The sequence below is a fragment of the Phacochoerus africanus genome, chromosome 15 (assembly GCF_016906955.1).
Source record: "Phacochoerus africanus isolate WHEZ1 chromosome 15, ROS_Pafr_v1, whole genome shotgun sequence".
Classification (NCBI taxonomy): Eukaryota; Metazoa; Chordata; class Mammalia; order Artiodactyla; family Suidae; genus Phacochoerus; species Phacochoerus africanus.
The window spans coordinates 113025642-113049797 of record NC_062558.1 but is presented as its reverse complement, the minus strand read 5'-3'; the positions used below and the strand labels follow the sequence as shown (position 1 = coordinate 113049797).

Sequence of the window (24156 nt, the reverse complement as noted above, 5' to 3'; positions counted from 1 at the left end):
CCGGCCTACACCAGAGCCACAGCAACACGGGATCCGAGCCATGTCTGCAACCTGCACCACAGCTCACGGCAACGCCGGATTGTTAACCCACTGAGCAAGGGCAGGGACCGAACCCACAACCTCATGGTTCCTAGTCGGATTCGTTAACCACTGCGCCACAACGGGAGCTCCTGATCTATTCTTGTAATAATTTTTCTTTAGATATACTCTCCCGTGTAAATAGACATGTAAATACTTTTATTGTTTATAATAGCTAAACTTTGGAAATCTTTTAAATGACAATCAGTAGTTTATTGATTAAGTAATTGAGTCCAAAATGGAATTCTATGCACCTGTTAAAGAGAATGAGCTGGAGCTACGTGTATTGAATAGGATGATCCCTAAGATACATTAAGTAAAGAAAGCATTTAGTAGACTAGTATGCTACCATTTTTTAAATTAAAAAGTGGGTATAAGTATAAATACACATACTACCCCACCAATATATATGCAGCTGCAATTTATATATGGTTGCCTCTAGGGAGGAGCTTGACCAGGATTGAGAATATTGTTTTGTTTTTGTTTTTGTTTTTTTGTCTTTTTGCCTTTTCTAGGGCCGCCCCCGCGGCATGTGGAGGTTCCCAGGCTAGGGAACTGTAGCCACCGGCCTACGCCAGAGCCACAGCAATGTGGGATCCGAGCCGCGTCTGCGACCTACACCACAGCTCACTGCAATGCCAGATCCTTAACCCACTGAGCAAGGCCAGGGACCAAACCTGCAACCTCATGGTTCCTAGTCGGATTCGTTAACCACTGCGCCGCGACGGGAGCTCCAAAGAATATTGTATTGTTAACTTTTCATACTATCTGCATTTTTCTTTTACCCTGCGCATTTATTACTTTGCTAACCAAAAATAATTATTCTATACAAATAAATAAGTGAAATGAGGCTAGGAGGCAGAGTTATCATTTATCTAGGAATGGATTAAGTATCTTTTTCTGCTTTTTAAAAGCATACATTCTAGGAGTTCCCACTGTGGCTCAGTGGTTAACGAATCCAACTAGGAACCATGAGGTTGCAGGTTTGATCCCTGGCCTTGCTCAGTGGGTTAAGGATCTGGCATTGCCGTGAGCTGTGGTGCAGGTTGCAGACATGGCTCGGATCCCGTGTTGCTGTGGCTCTGGCGTAGGCCGGTGGCTACAGCTCTGATTAGACCCCTAGCCTGGGAACTTCCATATGCTGTGGGAGCACCAAGAAATGTCAAAAAAGACAAAAAAATAAAAAATAAAAGATATGTTCTAAGCTGTATCTGTTAGAATCTTGAAAGCAGGACTTGACTGCTGCCTTTTAGAAAAAGGTGGTAAGGGAGTTCCTGTTGTGGCTCAGTGGAAATGAATCTAGCTAGTGTCCGTGAGGATGTGGGTTCCATCCCTGGCCTTGCTCAGTGGGTCGGGGACCCTGTGTTGCTGTGAGCTGAGGTGTAGGCTCAGATCCTGTGTTGCTACGGCTGTGGCGTAGGCCCGCAGTTATAGCTCCAATTTGATTCCTAGCCTGGGAACTTCCATATGCCATCAGTGCAGCCCTAAAAAGCCAAAAAGAAAAAGGTGGTAAATGTGAGGGCATAGCTAGAGACTGGAGGAACTGTGTCTCCCTCTTTCTGTCAATAGACATGGCAGTTACCACTGTGTCCCAAGCAGTGTACCTTGTATTGTCCAGGGGCGTAAGCCAAGGAGACACAGGGGAGGTGTGGGGCCTGAAATGGAATGTTTAAATTCTTGTCCACAATTTCAAACTTCTGTCCAAATACGCGCATTCACAGGGGCCTTAAGCTCCTCCCCATGTCCCCCACCACTCCAATTCACCCCCAAATTATGCCGCTTTTGCTGCTGCTATGCTCTCTCATCTCTCACTGCTCCAACTTTCCTCATCTAGAAAGTACTATTGACACTTCCCCTCCAACATTTTTTTAACAAAAAGTTTAAAACATGTAAAAGAGTTGAATGAATTGTACAATGAACCCACCACCTGAATGCTACAGTTAAATCTTTGCTTTATCATGCATTCAAAGTAAGTTGTAGATATCAGTATACTTCACCTCTAAACACTTCTGCACACATGCATATCAGTGACTAGAGTGTATTAGTTTATGGTCCTCCTTTTTTTTTTTTTTTTTTGTCTTTTGTCTTTTTAGGGCCGCTCCCGCGGCATATGGAGGTTCCCAGGCTAGGGGTCGAATCGGAGCTATAGCCGCCGGCCTACGCCACAGCCACAGCCCTGCCAGATCCCAGCCACATCCTTGACCTACACCACAGCTCACGGCAACGCTGGATCCTTAACCCACTGAGTGAGGCCAGGGATCGAACCCACAACTTCATGGTTCCTGGTCGGATTCATTTAACCACTGAGCCATGATGGGAACTTCTAAACCAGAAAGTTTCTGGTTCCTTTCCAGTCAGTTCCCATTTCCACCCTGGTGGTAATTACTCTTCATTTTTTCACCATGGATTAGTTATTCCTCTCAAACTTTACATAAATGAAATAATACAATCTTACACTCTCGTATAAGACTTCTTTCATTCAGCATGTTTTTGAGATTTACCCATATTACTATGTGTATCAATAGTTCTTTCCTTTTTTAATGCTGAGTAGTATTCCATTATATGAATATGCACTGAAATATGTTTATCCATTCTCGTGATGGACTCCTGGACTCTTTACAACTTTTGGCTATTATGACTAAAGTTCCTATGAATATTCTTGTGTAAGTCTTTTTGTAGACATATGCTTTCATTTCTCTTGGGTAATTGCTAGGTCATAGAGTAGATGTATGTTTAGATTTATGGTAAACTGCCAGACCAGTTCCCAGAACAGCTGTTCCATTTTCCTTTCCCACCAAGAATGTAGGAGAGTTCATTGGCACTATATATACACATATGTGTATGTGTATATATATAGCCAGTATATGTGTGTGTATGTGTGTTTGTGTGTGTGTGTGTGTGTATATATATATATATATATATATATATATATTATATATATATATACACATACATATACAGGGAGGATTTCTGCATATTTTGGGGCATAAGTCCTCAGTCAGATATACATTTTGTCAATATTTTCTCCCATCCTGTGGCTTATGTATTTATTTTGATGAGCAGAGAATTTTAATTTTGATAAAATCTAATTTATTGGATTTTCCATTTGTGTTATTGCTTTCTGTGTCTTAAGGAACTATTGTCTACCCTCCAAGTCACAGAGGTATTTTTATATTTTTATCTCCTAACAGCCTTATAGTTTTATTTTATTTTTCTTTTTACAGCTGCACCTGCAGCATATGGAAGTTCCTGAGCCAGAAGTTGAATTAGAGCTGCAGCTGGGGCCTGTGCCACAGCCACACTAGATCTGAGCCGCCTCTGTGACCTATGCTGTACCTTAGGCACTGCCAGATCCTTAACCCACTGAGAGAGGCCTGAGATCAAACCCGCATCTTCATAGAGACAATGTTGGGTCCTTAACCCACTGAGCCACAGAGGGGACTCTGCTTTATAGTTTTAGATTTTACATTTAACTCTGTGATCTATTTTATTTATTTATTTTTTTGGCTGTGCCCATGACATGTGGAAGCTCCTGTGCTAGCGATTAAACCCACACCACAGCAGTGATCCAAGCCACAGTAGTGTCAATGCTGGAACCTTAACCTGCTAGGCCATCAGGGAACTCCTGTGATCTATTTTTTTTTTAACACTACATTTTTTTTTAAATTAATGATTTTTAATTTTTTCCATTATAGGTGATTTATAGTGTTCTGTCAGTTTCTACTGTACAGCAAAGTGACCCAGTCACACATATATATATATACATTATTTTTCAATACTCTTTGTCATCCATTCTCTGTTAAGTTGCTTTGGCATCACTATGGACGTTTTAAAGGACAGACAGTTCTCCTTGGCTTTCTTGGTTATCCTAGTGTGAAGAGAAAGAGTTGTTTCTTCCTTGTTTCCTAACTTCTTCACTTATATCCAGGTATATCCTGGATGTTCCTGAATCCTGACTCATAAGCCTAGGGAATTTTTTTTTGTGATTGGCAGCGAGTTTTAGTGATTGGATTATCTGTTCTGTCGACGCAGGATGGCCAGTGTACCAGTGAAGGAGCGGGTGAAGGTTTCTCAGAACTGGAGGTTGGGGCGCTGCCGAGAGGGGATTCTGCTAAAGTGGAGATGCAGGTAAGTAGCCTCCTGATCCTGTTAAAGCTACCTGGGACATAATAGCATGCTGGGAAATGAAAAATCTGGTCCTTGCCAGAATATAAATGTGCCCGTCTTGGGTGACGGAGCACTGGTGATCTTTTAAACACCACAGGGGAGCTATCAGAGGAGCAACTTTTTACACATTTTATTTTATTTTATTTTTTTTAATTTTTTTTACACATTTTAAAAAAGATTACAAAAAATGTACTTTATTTCAACACATCCCATATTTTTATAACCATCAAAATAAAAGTTATTATTGAAATTTTTTAAAAATAGAAAAGCTTAAAAAAGAAAATAAAACTTATCTATAATCCTACCACTCAGAGGTAACCTCTATTAAGGCACCTAATCTAATCAAAAGAAATAATAATATTTTAACTCCTCTTGTTTTACAATTTTTTTTTGAAAACAAATTTTCTACTCTAGGAAGTTATCTCTTCACTCTTGGCTTCCTGTAGCCTTCTCTCCTACTTTTATTAAACAGCAAAATAAAATCTGCAGGTTTGGGGTATATATGTTACGGGAGGTAGAGCTTAGAAAAAAATGGCAGGAAATTTAGACAATGTCTTTGACACTGATAATGCCGCAAATTTTATGCTTCATTGATGCTACATTATTTCTTAGTTATTATTTGACTCCCTACCAAAAAGTGCTTCTTGTCGATTGGAATGGATAGGGCACATCGTGATTCTGTATTCTAGTTGACCTGGACCTGTGCTGATAGGTCCAGGCAGGCTTCTTTATCTGATGACCTTTTCTCTTTTGTATGTGTCCAGTTTCTGCTGCTTTTGCTGACATGGGTTACTGCGAATTATGTGGTGGTAGTAATGGTGAAGAAACTACAGGGGAGGTGTTTCCCGATGGCCCAGTAGTTTAAGAATCCAACGTTGTCACTGCTGTGGCACGGGTTCGATCCCTGGCCCAGGAACTTCCTTATGCTGGCACGCTGTGGGCACTGCCAAAAAAAGAAAGAAAGAAACTACAGGGCAGAAAGATGGATTTGTATGACAAAGGGCTTTACCCGCTGCTTCCCACTTTTGCCTTTTAATACCAGAAAGAGGAGTTTCTTTCTCTATCAGGGTTTTGTCTCTCATGTCTTTTGGGGCTGATTTCAAGCGGTTTGGCAAATAAAGACACAAAATGGTTACCAGCCTGCCCTGGGGATTCTCCACCGTTCACCTGGCATGAACCTAGTTCTTGTCCTGGGTAAATGGCTGTTTCCCAGATGGCTCTAAACCCATGAATTCCAAGCCCCAGTGTTTGCTGCCGACTTGAGTGTGCCACAGACTTGTGCAAGGGGATGTTAAAGAGAAATGTGCATAATGAGTGAGAGTGCAGGCATCTGTACACACTCTACACATGTTCCATGTAATATATGCACACACTGTGAAAACCTCATGTGCAGAAACTAGTTACTACAAAGTCCAAGCTGCACTTAATGGTCCATCAAGTCAATTTGCAGAACTTTTCCACATTCCCATGACGCTTGTATTAAAGAGTCTGTGGAAGAAACATAGCCCAGTTTGCTCAGGCAGGCTTGGCAGTAGGAGATGGTGTCTCTGTAAATGGGGATGAATCAGCTGTCCCTATGCTTTGCTTGGGACCTGGCAGCTTCAGGACCCCCATGTGGTGTAGGACAGGCTGCTGGGATGTACCTTGGAAAGGAGGCTTAGTCCCCACCAGAGAGCATGGTGTCTGGGGGAATCTGCTTTCTTCTTAAGGATCACTCCGTGCCATGGGACTGGCCTGTGGCTTCTAACCTTTCTTCGTCCTGCCAGATTGTAGAGGGAATCTTTAACTATTTGTGGATTTCTCTTATCAGCTGTCAGTGAGAGCCAACTATTTCTCTGTAGTCCCTCGACTATAGTAGACTGCTCGGGAGTCGTGTTTTTCCATTGCCATACTTACTCTCTAATACAGAATGTAGATAGCCCCTGTGAGGATCTAGGTGTCTAATCAGTACATTAGCATCCTTTCCTAAATGACTTTATTCCTTTCACTTAAAAATGGCCCCTTTGCTCTAGTAGGACAAGGGAATGGGGCTTCCGTGGGCTCACTCTATCACACCCTAACTGATCTATTGGGAGAGAAGTATGTATGAGAGTCTTGGAAACTTGAAACTTATCACTTAAACTTCAGATTAGTGAGGACACAGAATGAAAGAAATTTATGTCATCTGGGTGGAAGGTTTCTTTTTGCTTTCCCCTCCCCTCAATCACTGCATTTTCTTTGCTCTGCCTACACATAAGAAGTCTAGGTAGCCAATAATTCAAGTCTTAAGCATGCTCTTTTTAAAAGTAATGTTAATTGGTTTTTTATTCTGACTTTCTTTTAGAAAGTCCAAAGAAGATTAGGTCACCACAAAGCTCAATCACTCTAGTTTTCTTTCTTCTTTTTTTCCTTTTGCTTTTTCCTCCTGCATCCAAGGCATATGGAGGTTCCCAGGCTAGGGGTCGAATCGAAGCTGTAGTCTCTGGCCTACACCACAGCCACAGCTACGGCAGATCCGAGTTGTGTCTTCAACCTACACCACGGCTCACAGCAATGCCGAATCCTTAACCCACTCACACTCAGCGAGGCCAGGGATCAAGTCTGCATCCTCATGGATGCCAGTCAGATTCATTTCCGTTGCTCCACGACGGGAACTCTGAATCACTCTAGTTTTCTAAGGGTGGCCTAAGGGTAGTAATTTTCAAGTCGGGGAGTGAGGTATAGACTTAGCCTTGCAGGTTATCCTTGCTAAGTTAGGGATAGGTCAGCCTCTCCAAAGATTGGAGTTGAGTTTTCATGCTATATCTTGATGGTCTTTAAATTTTGTTTTCCGTCTCTGCAGTCAGATGCCCTGGATGCAGCTAGAGGGTGATTCTCTGTACATATCCCAAGCTAATTTCATCCTGGCCTATCAGTTCCGCCCAGATGGTGCCAGCTTGAACCGGAGACCCCTGGGAGTCTTTGCCGGGCATGATGAGGACGTTTGCCACTTTGTGCTGGCCAATTCGCATATTATCAGTGCGGGAGGGTAAGTGCTGCAGACTTCTTCCTCCTCCTCCTCAGTAGTCTTCAGGGACCTTCTGCCTGCTTCTGACTTTTTTGTCTCAACTCTAAAGGGATGAGAGAAGGGGTAGGGTGTTTTGTTTTGTTTTTTTCCATTTAGAGAAGGCACTTACTTAATAGGGTTAGCTGGAGAAGGAAAACAGGAAGAGCCTTTAAAGAAAAGTGAAGCTGGTTTTGATTCTCAAGGGAGAAATTTGTTTTGTCTCTCAGCTCTGTTCAGCCCCAAGTGTACCAAAGAAGTAAAGGTATCTAGAAACTCAGCACCTTATTGGGCTGAATTGCCTAAAGCTTAGTAAATTTGGAAATCATTGGAGATGCAGGCTGTTCCTGTAGACTTGTTCTCTTCCTACAGGGAGAATAATTGGCTCTTGGGGGTGGGCTTCTTATTTCTTTTGTAGAGATGGAAAGATTGGTGTTCATAAGATTCATAGCACCTTCACTGTCAAGTACTCAGCCCATGAACAGGAGGTAAACTGTGTGGATTGCAAAGGAGGCATCATTGTGAGTGGCTCCAGGGACAGGACGGCCAAGGTGAGGTGGTCTCCCTGTTACATACTCTTATTCCCTCCTGTCTATAGGGAGTAGGTTGGGGGAGGGTGGATAGGACCTGAGTCTCAGGATTGGCTTAGGGCATTGAGTTGCAGTGGGGGGGAGAGGAGAGCGACACAATAAAGAACTCACTTATGTGCCTCTGGCATGCAGCTTGCAATGCCAGGCTGTGTCCCTGCCAGCTGGCCTGGGAAAGGAGTGGACAGTGGCTGGGAAGCTTGCCACTTACTTGAAATGTGGCGTGAACTCAAAAACAGAGGGCTTGGCCAGCTTTTCCTCCCTGAGCTGAGTTTCCTCAAGTTTGTGGCTTGTGTTCTGACCCCAATATTTTATTTTAAAATCTCGCTTCTTTTGCTTGCTCTCTGTTTAGGAAGGTTAATTTTTTACCACCATGTTTATAAGCAATCGGGCTGATAATTAAAATGTGTTTTTACGGCTTCTCTGGAGAGTGATGTGGTCAGTAAGCAGTGGAAAGACGATGAGAGAAGGGCATTGTTTGTTGCGTCATTGCCAAGTTGCCTAGTCTCCAGTCAGACATCTGCCAAAGCCCAACAAAATGAGGCCGATAAGTAGCATAACCCCTGTTTTATGGACTCAGCTCCTCCATGTCTGGGTCAAGTAGGCTTCCACCCATGAGACAGAGAAGAACTTTCTCCATTCCTGGGTCCAGCAGCCCTTGCCAGTGCCCACACATGCCTGGTTCTTTGGGCTCCTGTGGGAACTTTGCTGACAATTCAGCTGATGGCGCAGGAGGTGTGATAGGTTCTCGCTTGTCTCTCTCCCAGCATGTGGAGACTCCACAGTGCTAACAGGAGCAGAGCGCTCTTACACACGTGGGGGAGAGGGAAGCTGCCATCTTTACTCACTATTCTGACTCCATGTCCCCTCTAGTGGCTACATCTTTTGTAAAAATGTTGCTAATTTATGTAAAACGAAGGATTGAATATTGTTCCTTCCTAATTATGGAAGTTTATCCTCCCTTTGCTCATTTTTTCCTTATACTTTGTATTTTGTTGGAGAGATATGTGTACCAGTTCAGGGAGTCTGAGCAAAATTCAGGAAATCTTTTGAACAAATGTGGAAACTGAATTTCCTATCTCCTATTTCCCATTCCCCTTTCCTGTACTTACTTCAGGCTTCCCATTGGTCACTGTCTTTGTACTATTCCTTGCAAAGAGACCAGCCTTAACTTGCTATACTGCTCAGAAGTCAATTTGCACAGAAACCTTTTGTACGTGTGTGACATTTCATTCTAGCATTTTCTTGTCATGGCTTCAAGCTTCTCTGGCTCTCCCTTTTCAGGGACATCTCTTTCTCCTAGTTGTTTCTCTGTGGTCTGACACCCAGAGCAGCATAAAACTAAGCTTTAGGACCATAGGTAGGAAAATTCAGGAGTATAGACTGCTAACAGTTGAAGATTGACAACAATTTTATTTGGGATATTGGGTTAATGTTTTAAGTACCAGCTGAGCCTTATTTAGTGGTTTACAGGTTTGTTTTTTCTTCAGCTAAGACAGCAGAAGAGATGATTCATTGTACATGTGTTACATTCAGCCCCAGCTGAGGACAGAACTAGTCCAGTATGTCACAGGTCCAGGGCAGAGAACCCAAAGGGACTGTTTTGATATGAGCAAGAAGGTGGGTCTCAAAGGGGGTCAAGACAGAATGGCAGTAGATGTTCTAATCCACGGAGACAAGTTCTAGATGTAGGCATGCAGTCCAACAAATTGGAACAGCGTCTCTGGCCTTTGGCTTTCCTTGTTTCTCTTCCTAAAGCTTCTGTGGATGTCAAGTTGACTTGGACCTCTGCCTCACCTTTCTTCTTTTCTGCTTCAGCTTGCACGTCTTCCTCCACTTCGCTTTCATGGTATGGAGATTTCTCAGAAGATGGCGTTGTCAAGGCCAAGAATTAGAGTTTTGTTTTGTTTTTCCCCTTTTGGGCCACAGCCACAGCATATGGATGTTCCTGGGCCAGGGATCAAATCCCAGCCAAATCTGTGACCTACTCCACAGATGTAGCAATGCTGGATCCTTTACGCACCATGCCTGGCTGGGGGCCGAACCGGTGACCCCACAGAAATAAGCTGGATCATTAACCCATTGCACCACAGTGGGAACTCCCTAGAGTTTTTCAAGCATTAAAATCAGTACTTTGTGGAGTTCCTGTCATGGTGCAGTGGTTAACGAATCCAACTGGGAAACATGAAGTTGCAGGTTCGATCCTTGGCCTTGCTCAGTAGGTTAAGGATCCGGCGTTGCCGAGAGCTGTGGTGTAGGTCACAGATGCGGCTCGGATCCTGCGTTGTTGTGGCTGTGGTGTTAGGCCGGTAGCTACAGCTCCGATTAGACCCCCAGCCTGGGAACCTCCATATGCCGTGGGAGAGGACCTAGAAAAGGCAAAAAAGTAAAAAAAAAAAAAAAAATCAGTACTTTGTAATTCTAAAATTGTCACTGCAGTACATCCTATTTCTTATGAGGTTTTCTTTTTGGTCAGTGACAGATTTCTCTCCCCTGGTTCAACTCCAGAAAGCCAGTCAGCTGTTTTGGGGCTCCCCAGTGACCTTCAGGCCAGCTCATCTTTTCTGGCTTTCTAGGTGCTACTTCTCTTCCTTGCTTTCTATTGTCTTTGAATTTAGTTGCTTCCATCTTCCCAGACCATTTCAACATGACTCATAGTTTTTTATAACTGACTCTCCATTTCTTTGTGGTAGCATCTGTAGTTCTCTGGTTACTTCCACAGGTTTCTAGTACCTGAACCTACATAAGAACTTAGTCATGTTTGTTTTATGAACGTCTATAGCCTGTTTGGGGGCAGCTCTTCAAATATGTACTGTGTTTTAGGAAAGAGATTTGTTTTATTGGGGTGAAGGGAAGCCAGACATTTTCCTTGCAAGACTTTTGAGCTATGGACGGCTCCTCCCTGGAAACTTAGCTTCAGATTTACTGTGACTTTGCTTGAATAGCCTCTTTGGGCTTTGGTGAGGCTGGTCCCTTCCTGAGATGGATAGGCTGCTAGCTTACATTCTTGCTGGGCCTGGGGCAGGACTGATGATCCCTCCATTTCTTCCTTTTTCTTTACTCTTTCATTCATTCCGATAAGTGCCTACTGTATGTGAGGCTTCAAAGGGGAGGAAGATACAGTCTCTCCTCAAGGGGAGCTGAGACTGCATGCACTGGCTCTGAAACTGATTGGGAAGTGGCCAGGACTATATGGCTCTAGGGAAAGGGCCGGGAAGTTAAGAGCGTGGAGAGGTCACATCTGACTTGGAAGGGGAGATTTTTATGAAGGAGGGAACATTTAAACTTTGTTTTTTCTCCTTTTAGGTGTTTTTCAGTGCATAGGTTTGCTTTATTTTATTTTATAATAACGTAGAATGTGGGAGTTCCCATCCTGGCTCAGCAGAAACGAATCTGACTGGCATCCAGGAGGATTCGGGTTCGATCCCTGGCCTTGCTCTGTGGGTTAAGGATCCGGCGTTGCCGTGAGCTGTGGTGTAGGTCGCAGACACGACTTGGATCCAGCGTTGCTGTGGCTGTGGCGTAGGCCGGCGGTTGCAGCTCCAATTTAACCCCTAGCCTGGGAACCTCCATATGCCACAGGTGTGGCCCTAAAAAGACAAAAAAATAAATAAATAAAAATAAAGATATTTTTTAAAAATACTGTAGAATATAACCAGACACTGCTGATAAGCACTTTACATTTATTTTCTCATTTTATCCTTTAGGGTAACTTTTCCCTACATAATTACGGTCATAATATATCTCATATACCCAGTATACCCTGCTGTGTCTATTTTATAAGGTTTTCCATTGTTATTAGAAGTTATTTGTAAGTGTCATCTTTAATGGCTTCACAATGGACTTACCATAATTTAGTTACTGTTTTTCTAGTTGGTAGATGTTTGTATCTTGTTTTTTCCTTTAATAATAAGAACCACCATTATTGATGCCTGATACCTGCCAAACACTGTGGTGCTCTGCTGGGTGCTTTTCACTTACCTTCACTTTTCCACACTGCAACCCTAAAGGATAAGCATTATTTCCCATTTTACACATGAGGAGGACTGAGTCTAAGAAGTCAGGAAATGTCCCTAAGATCAGAGATAAATAAGTAACAACTAGAGTTCAAACCCAGATTTGTCTAATTCTAAACCCCATGTGTGCTTTTTCTGCTGCTACTGCGGGTTGTAGGGAATATATTTTATCATTTAGGTTTTTCTTTGTTTTAGGATTGTTAGGTTAGCGTCTCAGCAATAGAATTGCTGAGTCGAAGGCTTTGGTCATTTTAAGGGTCTTAATACATACTGCCAACTGCTTTTTACTGCTCCCACTGAGTTACGTCTTCTCCAGGGATGGGTCTGTTTTGGACCTGACCACTGAGGATTAAGATGTGATCAGCATGCTCATGTTTGTGGTGGATGGCGTGCTGCTGGTGCAGGTCAGGAGGGCTGCTTGCCCAAGATCATGCTTGGAAATTGGCAGCATGCTTCCTGAGCCACTCCTGGAGACCAGGAACCTTGTTCTGTGGTTTTCACAGTCCAGAGATCCACCAGCCGGTTCAGTGGAGGGCACTAGTGAATTCCAGCCTAGAGCCTTCCTCACAGATTTTGTAATCAGTCTTTAGTGTCTCCCCACCCACCCCAAGCAAGAACCTGCCTCCTAGGGATTTTGCATCAAGGAAAAGGCAAACTTCTTTTCCAATCCAGGGCTCTCTGAAAGAGGATATTAGGTGCATCTAGTTACTACCGAAGTGACCCGACCCAGAAGAATGAGCCAGTATCACGGCATTCCAGGAAAGCTGTAGTATTAACTTTTGTTTTCGGCTCTTGCTCATTCGGGGCCTTCTTGTTGGATTTATTTTCTTTTCCCGTGTTGGGAAAAGTAACTCACACCCTCCTCCCCCTATCATAGACACACAACAACATCTAAGGAACACTTTCTCCTTTTATAGAGAGGAGATATCATGTGATCCTAAGAAGTCAGGGCCACCCCCACTCCATCACCTACCCCTTAAACTCAAGGAATGTTTCCTGCAAGTTCTTCCATCTAAGGTCCTGACTGACTTTTGTGTGTTTGTTCCCCTTATAGCACTACGGGGACCTTAAGAGGTCACTGATCCATCTGGCTGCCTCAGGATCCCTCCTTGGCTGTCTGGGGACAACCCTGTACATTTGAGGTTTCCTCTCTGTTTGGGTAGAGGCTTATTTCCCTGGGTGTGTCCTCTGGGGTAGGGTGAGGTGAGGGGGCCTAGTGCTTAATGGGAGAGTTCTAAATGCACTGACCGCTGAGAGGGCTCTGTGAGTGTTGATTAGAGTTAAGCCCAGAGTGGCTGCTAATGTACATTCCTGACTGATAGGGACCAGATAATGTGCTCCAAGCAATATTTTTAACCTGTAGGAGATATGGAAGCTTAAAAGAGTTAAGCTTTTCTGCTACTTTTGGTGACACTAGGTGCTAAATTCCCTGCTGACATGAATAGCACTGGATTCTGGGCATTATCAACAAACAAACAACAACACACCACCTTCCCACTTTGAAGTCCTCTCCTTCCATTCTTCCCTCCCTTGGATCTTTCTTTTTACTCCTCTCTAATTCTGTCTCTGTCCTCTCGTCCTGGGCCTTGATCTTCCTCCCTCTTCCTACCTCCCCAAAGTAAAATCTTGGTCAGAGAGGAGGAAAAAGGAAAACCCACAAACACGAGGAGGTTGCTGAGTGAGGCAGGCCCCAGCTGCCCTCTCTTCTCGGTCAGGTCTCAGCTGAGGAATGTGGAGCTTCTGATTCCCTGGTATAAGATTGGCTGCTGCGCAAGGGCTCTCAGGTGGAAGTGAAAGGGTGAATCGGACTGGGAGCTGGTGGTAGGAGAGCTGGAAGCTGGAGAGGCCCCTCTGCTGCTACCCAGAGCTCTGTGTGGACAGCATAGAAAAGATTCTCCTTTTCCCTACCCTTTTAGGCGACTCAGCTGGTGCACCTTTCCAACCCTTTTCCCAATCCCAGGCAACGCCAACGAGAGCATCTCCTCTCCTGTTTCCAGGTATGGCCTTTGGCCTCAGGCCGGCTGGGGCAGTGCTTACACACCATCCAGACTGAAGACCGAGTCTGGTCCATTGCTATCAGCCCATTGCTCAGGTAAGGGAGCTGTTTGGGGGGTATGGTTTTTGTCCCAGGTAATAATGCTTTTATGAGGTCAGGTGGGTGTCATCAGGAGAGGCTTGGGGCCCTTATCCAGTTGGGCCCTCATGCAAAGTCATGAATGTGGAGTAGATTTGTTGACACTTATAGCAGAAGTGCCAATTTTGGTGGCGGCTTTACCCTACCCTTTGGCCTGACTGTTGTTTCTCTAGTTTTACCTATGAACAAGCGAGCTTTGTGTCCTGACTTCTGCTTCTGAGGTTCTCTTGAACGGAGGCGGAGCCTCTCTCCTCCCCAGCGGGGCACATGGACACCCTCTCTGCACCTGCTCTGTTGGAGTGTTTACCTAGTGTCCTCTCTCACTTCCTTCTCCCCTCACCCCAGCCACATGATCAATGGGAAAGCTGTAGGGCTGCCACCCTCCAACCCCGAGTTTAAGTCAGTCACTTGTTTTATGAGAGTTGGTCCCCCCCTTTGCTCAGCCCCCTTCAGCCTTTTTCTCCTCACCCCATGGAGTCTGCACCCCTCCTCCTGCCCCCTTCCACAACTCCCTTTCAGATTTTTTCTTCCTAAAGAATTAGAGCCGATTAGCCACGTCATTAATTCTTCAATTTGACGGCTGATATAGCAGGACCTGAAACACATTGCTGACCTCAGAGAATGGAGATCCCGTTCCTTAGCATATTGACGATGGGAGAAGTTAATTAAAATTCCACAGAGCGGAGGTGTCGGCTAACCTATAAACCTGTCGCTGTCCAGAACAAATCATTCTAGCAATCCTAGGAAAGAGGGAAGGAAAGACAGCAGGGAGTAGAGAGGCCTAAGTGTGTGGGGGCAGAGGGTGGAAAATGGAGCCCTTGAGCTCTGTCCCCTCCTCAGTTTCTTCCTAATGCTGTCTCCTCTAGAGCCAGTTAGCCAGCCTTGGGTATCTGTGGACTGGCTATGTGATGGGTTGCAGGATACCTGTGGGAGGTGACAGGTGGGCTGGTGACTTTGTCTTGGTGGTTACCTGATGACTACTGCTGGCTTTAGGAGGCTGGGTTGGGCCGGGGTGAGGTCAGTGGTGGAGGGACACTCTTCAGGGCTGGAGAGGGTCCACTTGCTTCGTGCACATGGCTTTAGGCCAAAGATACATCCAGGCTCTCCCAGCATCCCCATCTTCATTTGCCTGTTCTCCAGCTACCTCCTCTGGAGTGTGTTAGGCTGTCTGTTAATAGAGCATGGCTGCTGTTGAAGATGATGCCAATAAAGGAGGTTGAGGACAGAGTCTGCCTTTGTCATTAAGAAGCAGTTCAGGTTACAAGAAACTGATTTGGGTGTTTTTTTGGTTTGTTTTGTTTTGTTTTGGCCGTAACTTGGAAGCTGGCTTTGAGGAAGGACCTAGCTTCCTAATCTGACCAGCACTGCTCTGTGACTGCTGCTGCACCAGCAACTAGTGCTTGGTAGTCATGTGCTCTATGCCAGACCTTTGCTAAGTCCTTGATATGCCTCCTATTTGGTGAAAACCTAGGTCTCCTGTCTTCCTCACGTTCTCCTTAGGAGTCTTCTTGTCCCCTTGTGTACTTTCTTGGCCCTGGGATGATACTTTCACTCACCGTTGGCTGGCTCTTTAGCTCCTGACTCAAATTATATGAGATGACTTTTTCCCTCAAGTCTACAAATGGCGTATTGGACTGTTTTGAAAAATAGTTTGCATTTGGGATCCTGTCATTATGATAGGTGATCAGAATGTCTGCTGCTGTTTTCTCTGCCTCTTTTTCTTTCTTTTTTGTCTTTTTGTCTTTTTGCCTTTTCTAGAGCGGCTTCCACGGCATATGGAGGTTCCCAGGCTAGGGGTCTAATCGGAGCTGTAGCCGCCGGCCTACACCAGAGCCACAGCAACGTGGGATCTGAGCCACGCCTGCGACCTACACAACAGCTCACGACAACGCCGGGTCCTTAACCCACTGAGCAAGGGCAGGGATCGAACCCACAACCTCATGGTTCCTAGTTGGATTCATTAACCACTGCGCCACGACGGGAACTCCTCTATGCCTCTTTTTCTCTTACTCAAAAAAATATATTGGGATGGGGTCTTTTCATCTTATCATTAGGTCCATTTTTGTCTCGCTGTGTCATTGAATTTGAACCTTTCAGTAGACTCATCCATTTTCCCAATCTGGGGCGACACAGCCTCCCAGTCGTAGGATCTGTACTGGGAGACTGGAGTTCTCCTTTGCCACCATCCAGCAGGGTGGCCTCGGCCAAGTCCTTCTCTGAGCCTCTATTTCTCATCTGTTAAGTGTGAATAGCATTTGCTTCTTAGACCTTAGTAGACTACTGTGAAGAGGATCTGAAATGGTGAATATGAAAACGCTCTACAAAGCTAACGTGGCTAGACTCTTGTCAACCAGAATTTCTCCTACCTGGTGAAGCATTTCTTTGTGCTTTACTGCTTCCACGCCTCCACCCTTCCCTGGGGCTCCTCCCAACCCACATGGAGTTACCCTGCTCTTTTGTCATCTTCTTCAGGTGAGGACTCAGCAGGAACGCCCCCCCCCCCCCCCCCCCCCCCCCCCGCCGCCCGGCCCATGGAATTCCTGCCCTTCCTGGCTGCCTTCTGTTCCCCTCCCTGCCACTTTTCCTGTTGAGTATGGTCGTCAGTATCACTAACGTGATGTGGCCGTGAACCCCTCATGCAGAACACGAGGGTGGATGGGTGCTGTCCTCCAGGGCAGGTACTCCTTGTTTACATGACAGCCTCTCACTGTCCCCTGCTCCCTCGTGTAGTTAGGAAAGCCTGGACAGTTGGAAGACCCAGCATGTCTCAGTCTCTTTCATCTATTTTAAATAATTTGCTAGAACGATTCATGGTATTTATCTTTGATGCTGGGGCTTTTCTGCCTTCATTTCATATGTGTGTACCTAGAAACTTGTGGTATGAGATGTGACACTTCAAGCCCTAGGCCTCATTTGAGGTGCCAGGATACCTGGCAGAAAGCGAAATCCTGTCCTGTGTCCAAATGTCACCTTTCCTTCCTTCCTTGACCTTGAATTCTTGATTTGTAAACACTTGTGGAGGAGTATGTTGAATACCAGTCATGTGCTTGTGGAGGATGATATTTAATACCAATCATGTGCTTAGAGCCATGGGTCGGTACTCAAAAAAACACCGAAGGACAACCAGTAGGCTCGACTGGAAGGTGGCAGGCAAGGACCTTTCCCTCTGCTGCATGTGTGCCCTCCTACCCATCTTCTTACCCTGGCACTAATACCTCTGTTTTTAGGATTTATGTCTCAGAGATGACTTACAGAGGAGCCCAGCCTGGAGCCATTTGATGAGTGAAAGAAGAGGTTGGGGTGGAATAGAAGTGAGATACTGGAGGTGTGGCTTGGGTGGAAGGGCACGTGTCTAGGTGTCACTGTGGGGCTGAAACACATTCAGCACAACTGGTTTCAGAGATACAACCTCCTGAGGTCACATGAAGGTCCGAGCACTTTTCCATGAGTATCAGAGAAAAGCAGCGTTTAAAAAATGTGCAGTTGGAGTTCCCGTCATGGCGCAGTGGTTAACGAATCCGACTAGGAACCATGAGGTTGTGGGTTCGATCCCTGCCCTTGCTCAGTGGGTTACTGATCCGGCGTTGCCCTGAGCTGTGGTGTGGGTCACAGATGCAGCTCGGATCTGGCGTTGCTGTGGCTCTGGTGTAGGCCCGTGGCTACAGCTCCGATTAGACCCCTAGCCTGGGAACCTCCATATGCCGCGGGAGCGGCCCAAGAAGTGGCAAAAAGACCAAAAAAAAAAAAAAAGTGCAGTTGACATTTTATTGCCATCAAAAGATTATTTCCAGCTGAATAAAGTTAATAAATACTCAGTAAGGAAATGCAGAACTATTAAAGACTCTGTTTCACTCCTTCTATTTCCCATCTCTTTTTTTCCTCACTCCGTTTCCTCCATGCTCCCTGTGTACTGACTGAACACTTGCTGTGGGCCAGTTCTCCCAAGGATCTTATTCAGTGGGGCGAGGAATGGGTACATAACTGTATTGGTTGCTAGATGATTCTAATTGCCTGACACTAGGCTATTACTGGTTGAGGAAGCGAGAGGGTCATTCCCCTCCTGGCAGATGGAGAAGTTGAGGCTCAGGGAAGGATCTATGTGGGATGGGACAGAAGAGGCTCAGGTCTCTAGCCTGTTACCATGTACGTGGTGCTGAGGCAGGGCCGTTAGGCTGGCCTGTGGGTCATTGCAATGCCTTCATCCACCAGAGTCTTGGACGGTGGCTGTGGCCCTTGAAAGGCTCTGTGGGGACCTGGAAACATTCTCTCTTCCCAGAGGCCAGAGTTGAGATAGAGAGGGAACAGGGAGGAAGGCAGCGTGCAGTCACAGCCTGGGCTCACTCAGGGGGCTGCGAGTACCCGCACCATCCCAGGAGCACTCGTGCACATAGATCTTCTGTTTGCAGGGTCCCTCCAAGCCAGCTGGGGAGCTTGGTGGTGAAATGAGCCTGGAGTCCCGCTTGCCCCTGTTTGTCTGGGAGGGGATGCGAGAAGAGCCCACAGCTCCTCCTTCCTCTCCTTCCTGCCCTGGGTACCTGCAGATGCCATATTTATTGCCCTCCAAGAAAAAGGAGGGGCTCGGCGGAGTCCTCTCCCCATCTCTGAACAGCACTTGCTATCGTGTGAGTGAGTGTGGTCAGGAAGGCTTCCCAGGACACTTGGGTTTTAATCCCTTCTCTCTTGTTTCTGTCATTAGGGAAACATATGAGTGGTATAGGTGTAGAAACTTGACTTAGCTGTGTTATTAAATATACAATACAATTTTGTGTAACTTTGCTCACTGTGGTGGCCTGTTTGTTTTTGGGGGGATTAGTCCAAGTCTGCATGAAATGTACCGATTCAAATTTGTAAAGTGAGTTGTGGCCTCTGGGGGGTTTTGCTGGAGGAGCTGCCCCTTCTTGCTTCATTTCTCCCAGAGGAGAGGGAGAGTCTGGAAGGAAAGCAATCACTGTGTAGTGTTTGGGAAAGGGGTGGCTTTCTGGGGAGAGCAGGGTATTTGTTCCAGTGGCTACAGGGCTTACTGTGTGTTGTGTGTGTGGCAGACACATATTCACCAGCCTGTTGAAATACACCCTTCTTTAGTGAAAGGTAATTGCATCTGGAGTTTTCTCTGACAGAGAGGTTTGAAAGATTGGAAAAAAGAGGCAGCCAACTTTCAGTTTGGATTCTTTTGGTTCACAGTGGTTCAGCAGTCTTTTAGCCCTGAGCTTCCTAACTCCCTCGGTGCTTTTAGGGGAAGACAAATCAAAAGAAAAGGTTGTGCCTCTGAGTTTTACTCTTTCTAGTTAGTGGTAAAGAGCTGGATCCTCATTGATGAATATAGATGCAAAAATTCTCAACAAAATCTTAGCCAACCGAGTCCAATAACATACCAAAAAAATTACACACCATGACCAGGTTGGGTTCATCCCAGGTTCACAAGGATGGTTCAACATACGCAAATCAATCAGCATCATACACCACATTAACAAAAAAAAAAGTAAAAAATCATATGATCATCTCAATAGACGCAGAAAAAGCATTTGACAAAGTCCAACATCCATTCATGATCAAGACCCTCGCCAAAGTGGGTATAGAGGGACCATTCCTGAATATAATCAAAGCCATTTAGGATAAACCCACAGCAAATATAAGACTCAATGGGGAAAAACTGAAAGCCTTCTCACTCAAATCTGGAGCAAGACAGGGATGCCCACTCTCACCACTGCTCTTCAACATCGTTTTGGAAGTCCTAGCCACAGCAATTAGACAAACAAAAGAAATAAAAGGCATCCATATAGGAAGAGAAGAGATCAAACTGTCACTGTATGCAGATGACATGATACTATACATAGAAAACCCGAAGGACTCAACCCCAAAACTACTTGAACTGATTCATAAATTCAGCAAAGTAGCAGGATATAAGATTAACATTCAGAAGTCAGTTGCATTTCTGTATACCAGCAATGAACTATTAGAAAAGGAATACACAAATACGATACCTTTTAAAATTGCACCTCACAAAATCAAATACCTCGGAATACACCTGACCAAGGAGGGAAAGGACCTATATGCCGAGAACTATAAAACTTTCATCCAAGAAATCAAAGAAGATGTAAAGAAATGGAAAGATATTCCATGTTCATGGATTGGAAAAATCAATATTGTAAAAATGGCCATTCTACCCAAAGCAATCTACAGATTCAATGCAATCCCTATCAAATTACCCAGGACATTTTTCACAGAACTAGAACAAACAATCCAAACATTTATATGGAACAACAAAAGAGCCAGAATCGCCAAAGCAATCCTGAGGAACAAAAACCAAGCAGGAGGCATAACTCTCCCAGACTTCAAGAAATACTACAAAGCCACAGTCATCAAAACAGTGTGGTACTGGTATCAAAACAGACAGACAGACCAATGGAGCAGAATAGAGAATCCGGAAATACACCCTGACACCTATGGTCAATTAATCTTTGACAAGGGAGGCAAGAACATAAAATGGGAAAAAGAAAGTCTATTCAGCAAGCATTGCTGGGAAACCTGGACAGCTGCATGCAAAGCAATGAAACTAGAACACACCCTCACACCATGCACAAAAATAAACTCCAAATGGCTGAAAGACTTAAATATACGACAGGACACCGTCAAACTCCTAGAAGAAAACATAGGCAAAACACTCTCTGACATCAACATCATGAATATTTTCTCACGTCAGTCTCCCAAAGCAATAGAAATTAGAGCAAAAATAAACCCATGGGACCTCATCAAACTGACAAGCTTTTGCACAGCAAAGGAAACCCAAAAGAAAACAAAAAGACAACTTACAGAATGGGAGAAAATAGTTTCAAATGATGCAACTGACCAGGGCTTAATCTCTAGAATATATAAACAACTTACACAACCCAACAGCAAAAAAGCCAATCAATCAATGGAAAAATGGGCAAAAGACCTGAATAGACATTTCTCCAAAGAAGATATACAGATGGCCAACAAACACATGAAAAAATGCTCAACATCGCTGGTTATAAGAGAAATGCAAATCAAAACTACCATGAGATATCACCTCATACCAGTCAGAATGGCCATCATTAATAAGTCCACAAATAACAAGTGCTGGAGGGGGTGTGGAGAAAAGGGAACCGTCCTACACTGTTGGTGGGAATGTAAACTGGTACAGCCACTATGGAGAACAGTCTGGAGATACCTTAGAAATCTATACATAGAACTTCCATATGACCCCACAATCCCACTCTTGGGCATCTATCCGGACAAAACTCTACTTAAAAGAGACACGTGCACCCGCATGTTCATTGCAGCACTATTCACAATAGCCAGGACATGGAAACAACCCAAATGTCCGTCGACAGATGATTGGATTCGGAAGAGGTGGTATATATACACAATGGAATACTACTCAGCCATCAAAAAGAATGACATAATGCCATTTGCAGCAACATGGATGGAACTAGAGAATCTCATACTGAGTGAAGTGAGCCAGAAAGACAAAGACAAATCCCATAGGATATCACTTATAACTGGAATCTAATATCCAGCACAAATAAACATCTCCTCGGAAAAGAAAATCATGGACTTGGAGAAGAGACTTGTGGCTGCCTGATGGGAGGGGGAGGGAGTGGGAGGGATCGGGAGCTTGGGCTTATCAGATACAACTTAGAATAGATTTACAAGGAGATCCTGCTGAATAGCATTGAGAACTTTGTCTAGATACTCATGTTGCAACAGAAGAAAGGCTGGGGGAAAAATGTAATTGTAATGTATACATGTAAGGATAACCTGACCCCCTTGCTGTACAGTGGGAAAATAAAAAAAATTATTAAAAAAAAAAAAAAAACTGGATCCTGAAGGAGATCCCTGACCTTGATAACCTGAAGGATTTTTTTTTTTTTTTTTTAGGGCTGCACCCATGGCTTATGGAGGTTCCCAGGCTAGGAGTCCAATTGGAGCTACAGCTGCCAGCCTATGCCACAGTCACAGCAATACCAGATCTGAGCCACATCTGCAACCTACACCACAGCTCATGGCAACACTGGATCCTTAACCTGCTGAGCAAGGCCAGGAATGAAACCCTCAACCTCATGCTTCCTAGTCAGATTTGTTTCCGCTGCACCACGACGGGAACTCTCTGAAGGAAGATTTTGATGGATTTTGTCATGCTTCACATTGTAGCTAGTCATCCTGATGGATTGGCTAACACCTATCAAGATCTGTCCTCTCTTCTCAGGGTCAGGGGCTTATTTAGAGAAAGGGCACCTTCTCTAGGCAAGGAGTAGCTCAGTATCCCCCTTTGCTAGGCTGAAGAGCACACTGGAGAGAGTACCCCTGATGAGAGAGTCAGAGGCACAAAAACAGCATGGAAGAGCCAGAGGATGGCATGGCTGGAAGGGGCAGCATGATGCCTGGAGAAAGAAGGAAGCTTGGAGGTCCCACTGTGGCACAGTGGGTGAGGAATCTAATTGCAGTGGCTTGGGTCATTGCAGAAGTGTAGGTTTGATCCCTGCCCAGTGTAGTGGGTTAAAGGCCTAGGTTGCAATTGCAGCTTGGATTCAAGTTCCTTGGCCTGGGAACTTCTATGTGCTGCAGGTGCAGCCACAAAAATAGTAATAACTAAAAAACAAAAAAAAAAAAAAAAGAAGAAGAAGGAAAGGAGGAAGCTCTGGGAGATGCTAGGTGGGCCCACTGGTCCAGCCTAAAATAACCTAAGATTGGAAAGAGATCACTGTAGGGATACAAGTGAATCAGAGTCTGGTCCTGCTGAATCTCAGGGCAGTGCCTGCCACCCTAGAGTTCACTGCCGGTGCTAAGCCAAGCCTCTCCAGTGGGCATATCCATCGGTAGCAAGGATGAAATGCCACAGGGGTGGGTTTCATTTCCTCAAGACCTTGGATTTCTGCCACTACCCAGGGCATGTTGGGCACAGCGAGGCTCATGTGCTGAGCTGCTGGCCTGAGACCAGCAACCCAACCAGCCCTGGCTGGCCCAGGCCCCATTTGTGGGAGCAGCTCCGTCCCTGACTAGGAAGACTGGCTCAGTTGTGAAGACCTGACTTAAACAAGACACCACAAGTAGAAACGGAGGTTGCTGCAGAAGGTGGGATGCTGTGGATGCAGAGTTCAGGCATCAAGACCCTGCCCCTGCCACAGGGATCCATTTCCATCCTCCAGGCTCATTGTTTAAATTCTTTCTCTACTCTCTGCCTGTCTCTCTCCTTCCCTCCTGATTTCTCTTTTTCTCTCCGTATACTTCTTAAGCATTACAACGTGCTGAACCCTGGAGACATAACAGTGAACTAGACAGCATGGTCTGATGGAGAGACAGACCAGTCAAACTTAGCAAATGTGGTATGCTGAGTTCTCAAACGGGAAGCAGAGCACACGGGAGGGATCAGTCTTCCTTCTCTTCCTGCTGCCCGTACCTCCCAGCTCCAGTCCCTACTTGCACCCCTATTTCTTCTACCCTTCCCGCCTCAGGAGGAGAGAAGGTCATTTTCCTGCCTTAGCTGCAGCTGACTTTTCTGAGTTGTGTGTGCAAGGTGTCTGTGTTTTTCCACCTTTGATCACTGTTCTGCTGACAGATAATTTAGCAATCACATCCCGAGGTGGAAGCATGGAGTTAATGTTAAAATTAGTTGGTTTTTTTCTTTCTTTCTTTCTTTCTTTTTTTTTTTTTTTTTTACTCTTTAAACTTCAGTGGGTGATGAGGCAGAGAGGGAGGCAGGAGGGTGAAGGGGAGCCATAAATTCTGTGGCTGGTGTAGCTGTTCTCTGAGCAGCCGGGAAGCCTCTGATGTCTCCACAGCACTTTCATTAACATTTAAATTAAGGGTTTGTTTTCTAGTCTGTTTTATAGGCAGGGACCTTTCATGGCCTGTCACATGCAGCAGGAGCACCCCCCCTCCCCAAGCAAGTGTGTAATTGTAGCCACTGCTCTGTCCTAGCTCTGAGTTGCAGCCGGGAGTTCAAAGGGAATTCCTGGAGATGGAGCTCTGGAGGTACAAGGTGTAACAGTCAGGATGTGGGTGTTCCTCCTCAAATGAAGGCTCTGTGTAGGAGCTCTTCCTCCTCTTATCTGCCCTGTGCTTTTCTCTGCTCTTTCGAGGGACACGCACTTCAATCTGACTTGGAGCCCTCCCACCCTTCCTTCCCTGGGG

General features: G+C 45.2%; 1 protein-coding gene across 2 annotated transcripts in view; it reads left to right on the top strand.

Moving 5' to 3' along the window:
* Positions 1 to 24156, top strand: part of FBXW4 (F-box and WD repeat domain containing 4) — a 102221-nt gene that overhangs the window by 16857 nt on the left and 61208 nt on the right. For both annotated transcript variants that reach the window (XM_047760415.1, XM_047760414.1), the window contains exons 2-5: positions 4111 to 4206; positions 7067 to 7252; positions 7686 to 7818; positions 13868 to 13962. In XM_047760415.1, coding sequence (XP_047616371.1) covers positions 4111 to 4206; positions 7067 to 7252; positions 7686 to 7818; positions 13868 to 13962 — 510 coding nt within the window. The remainder of the gene's footprint in view (positions 1 to 4110; positions 4207 to 7066; positions 7253 to 7685; positions 7819 to 13867; positions 13963 to 24156) is intronic.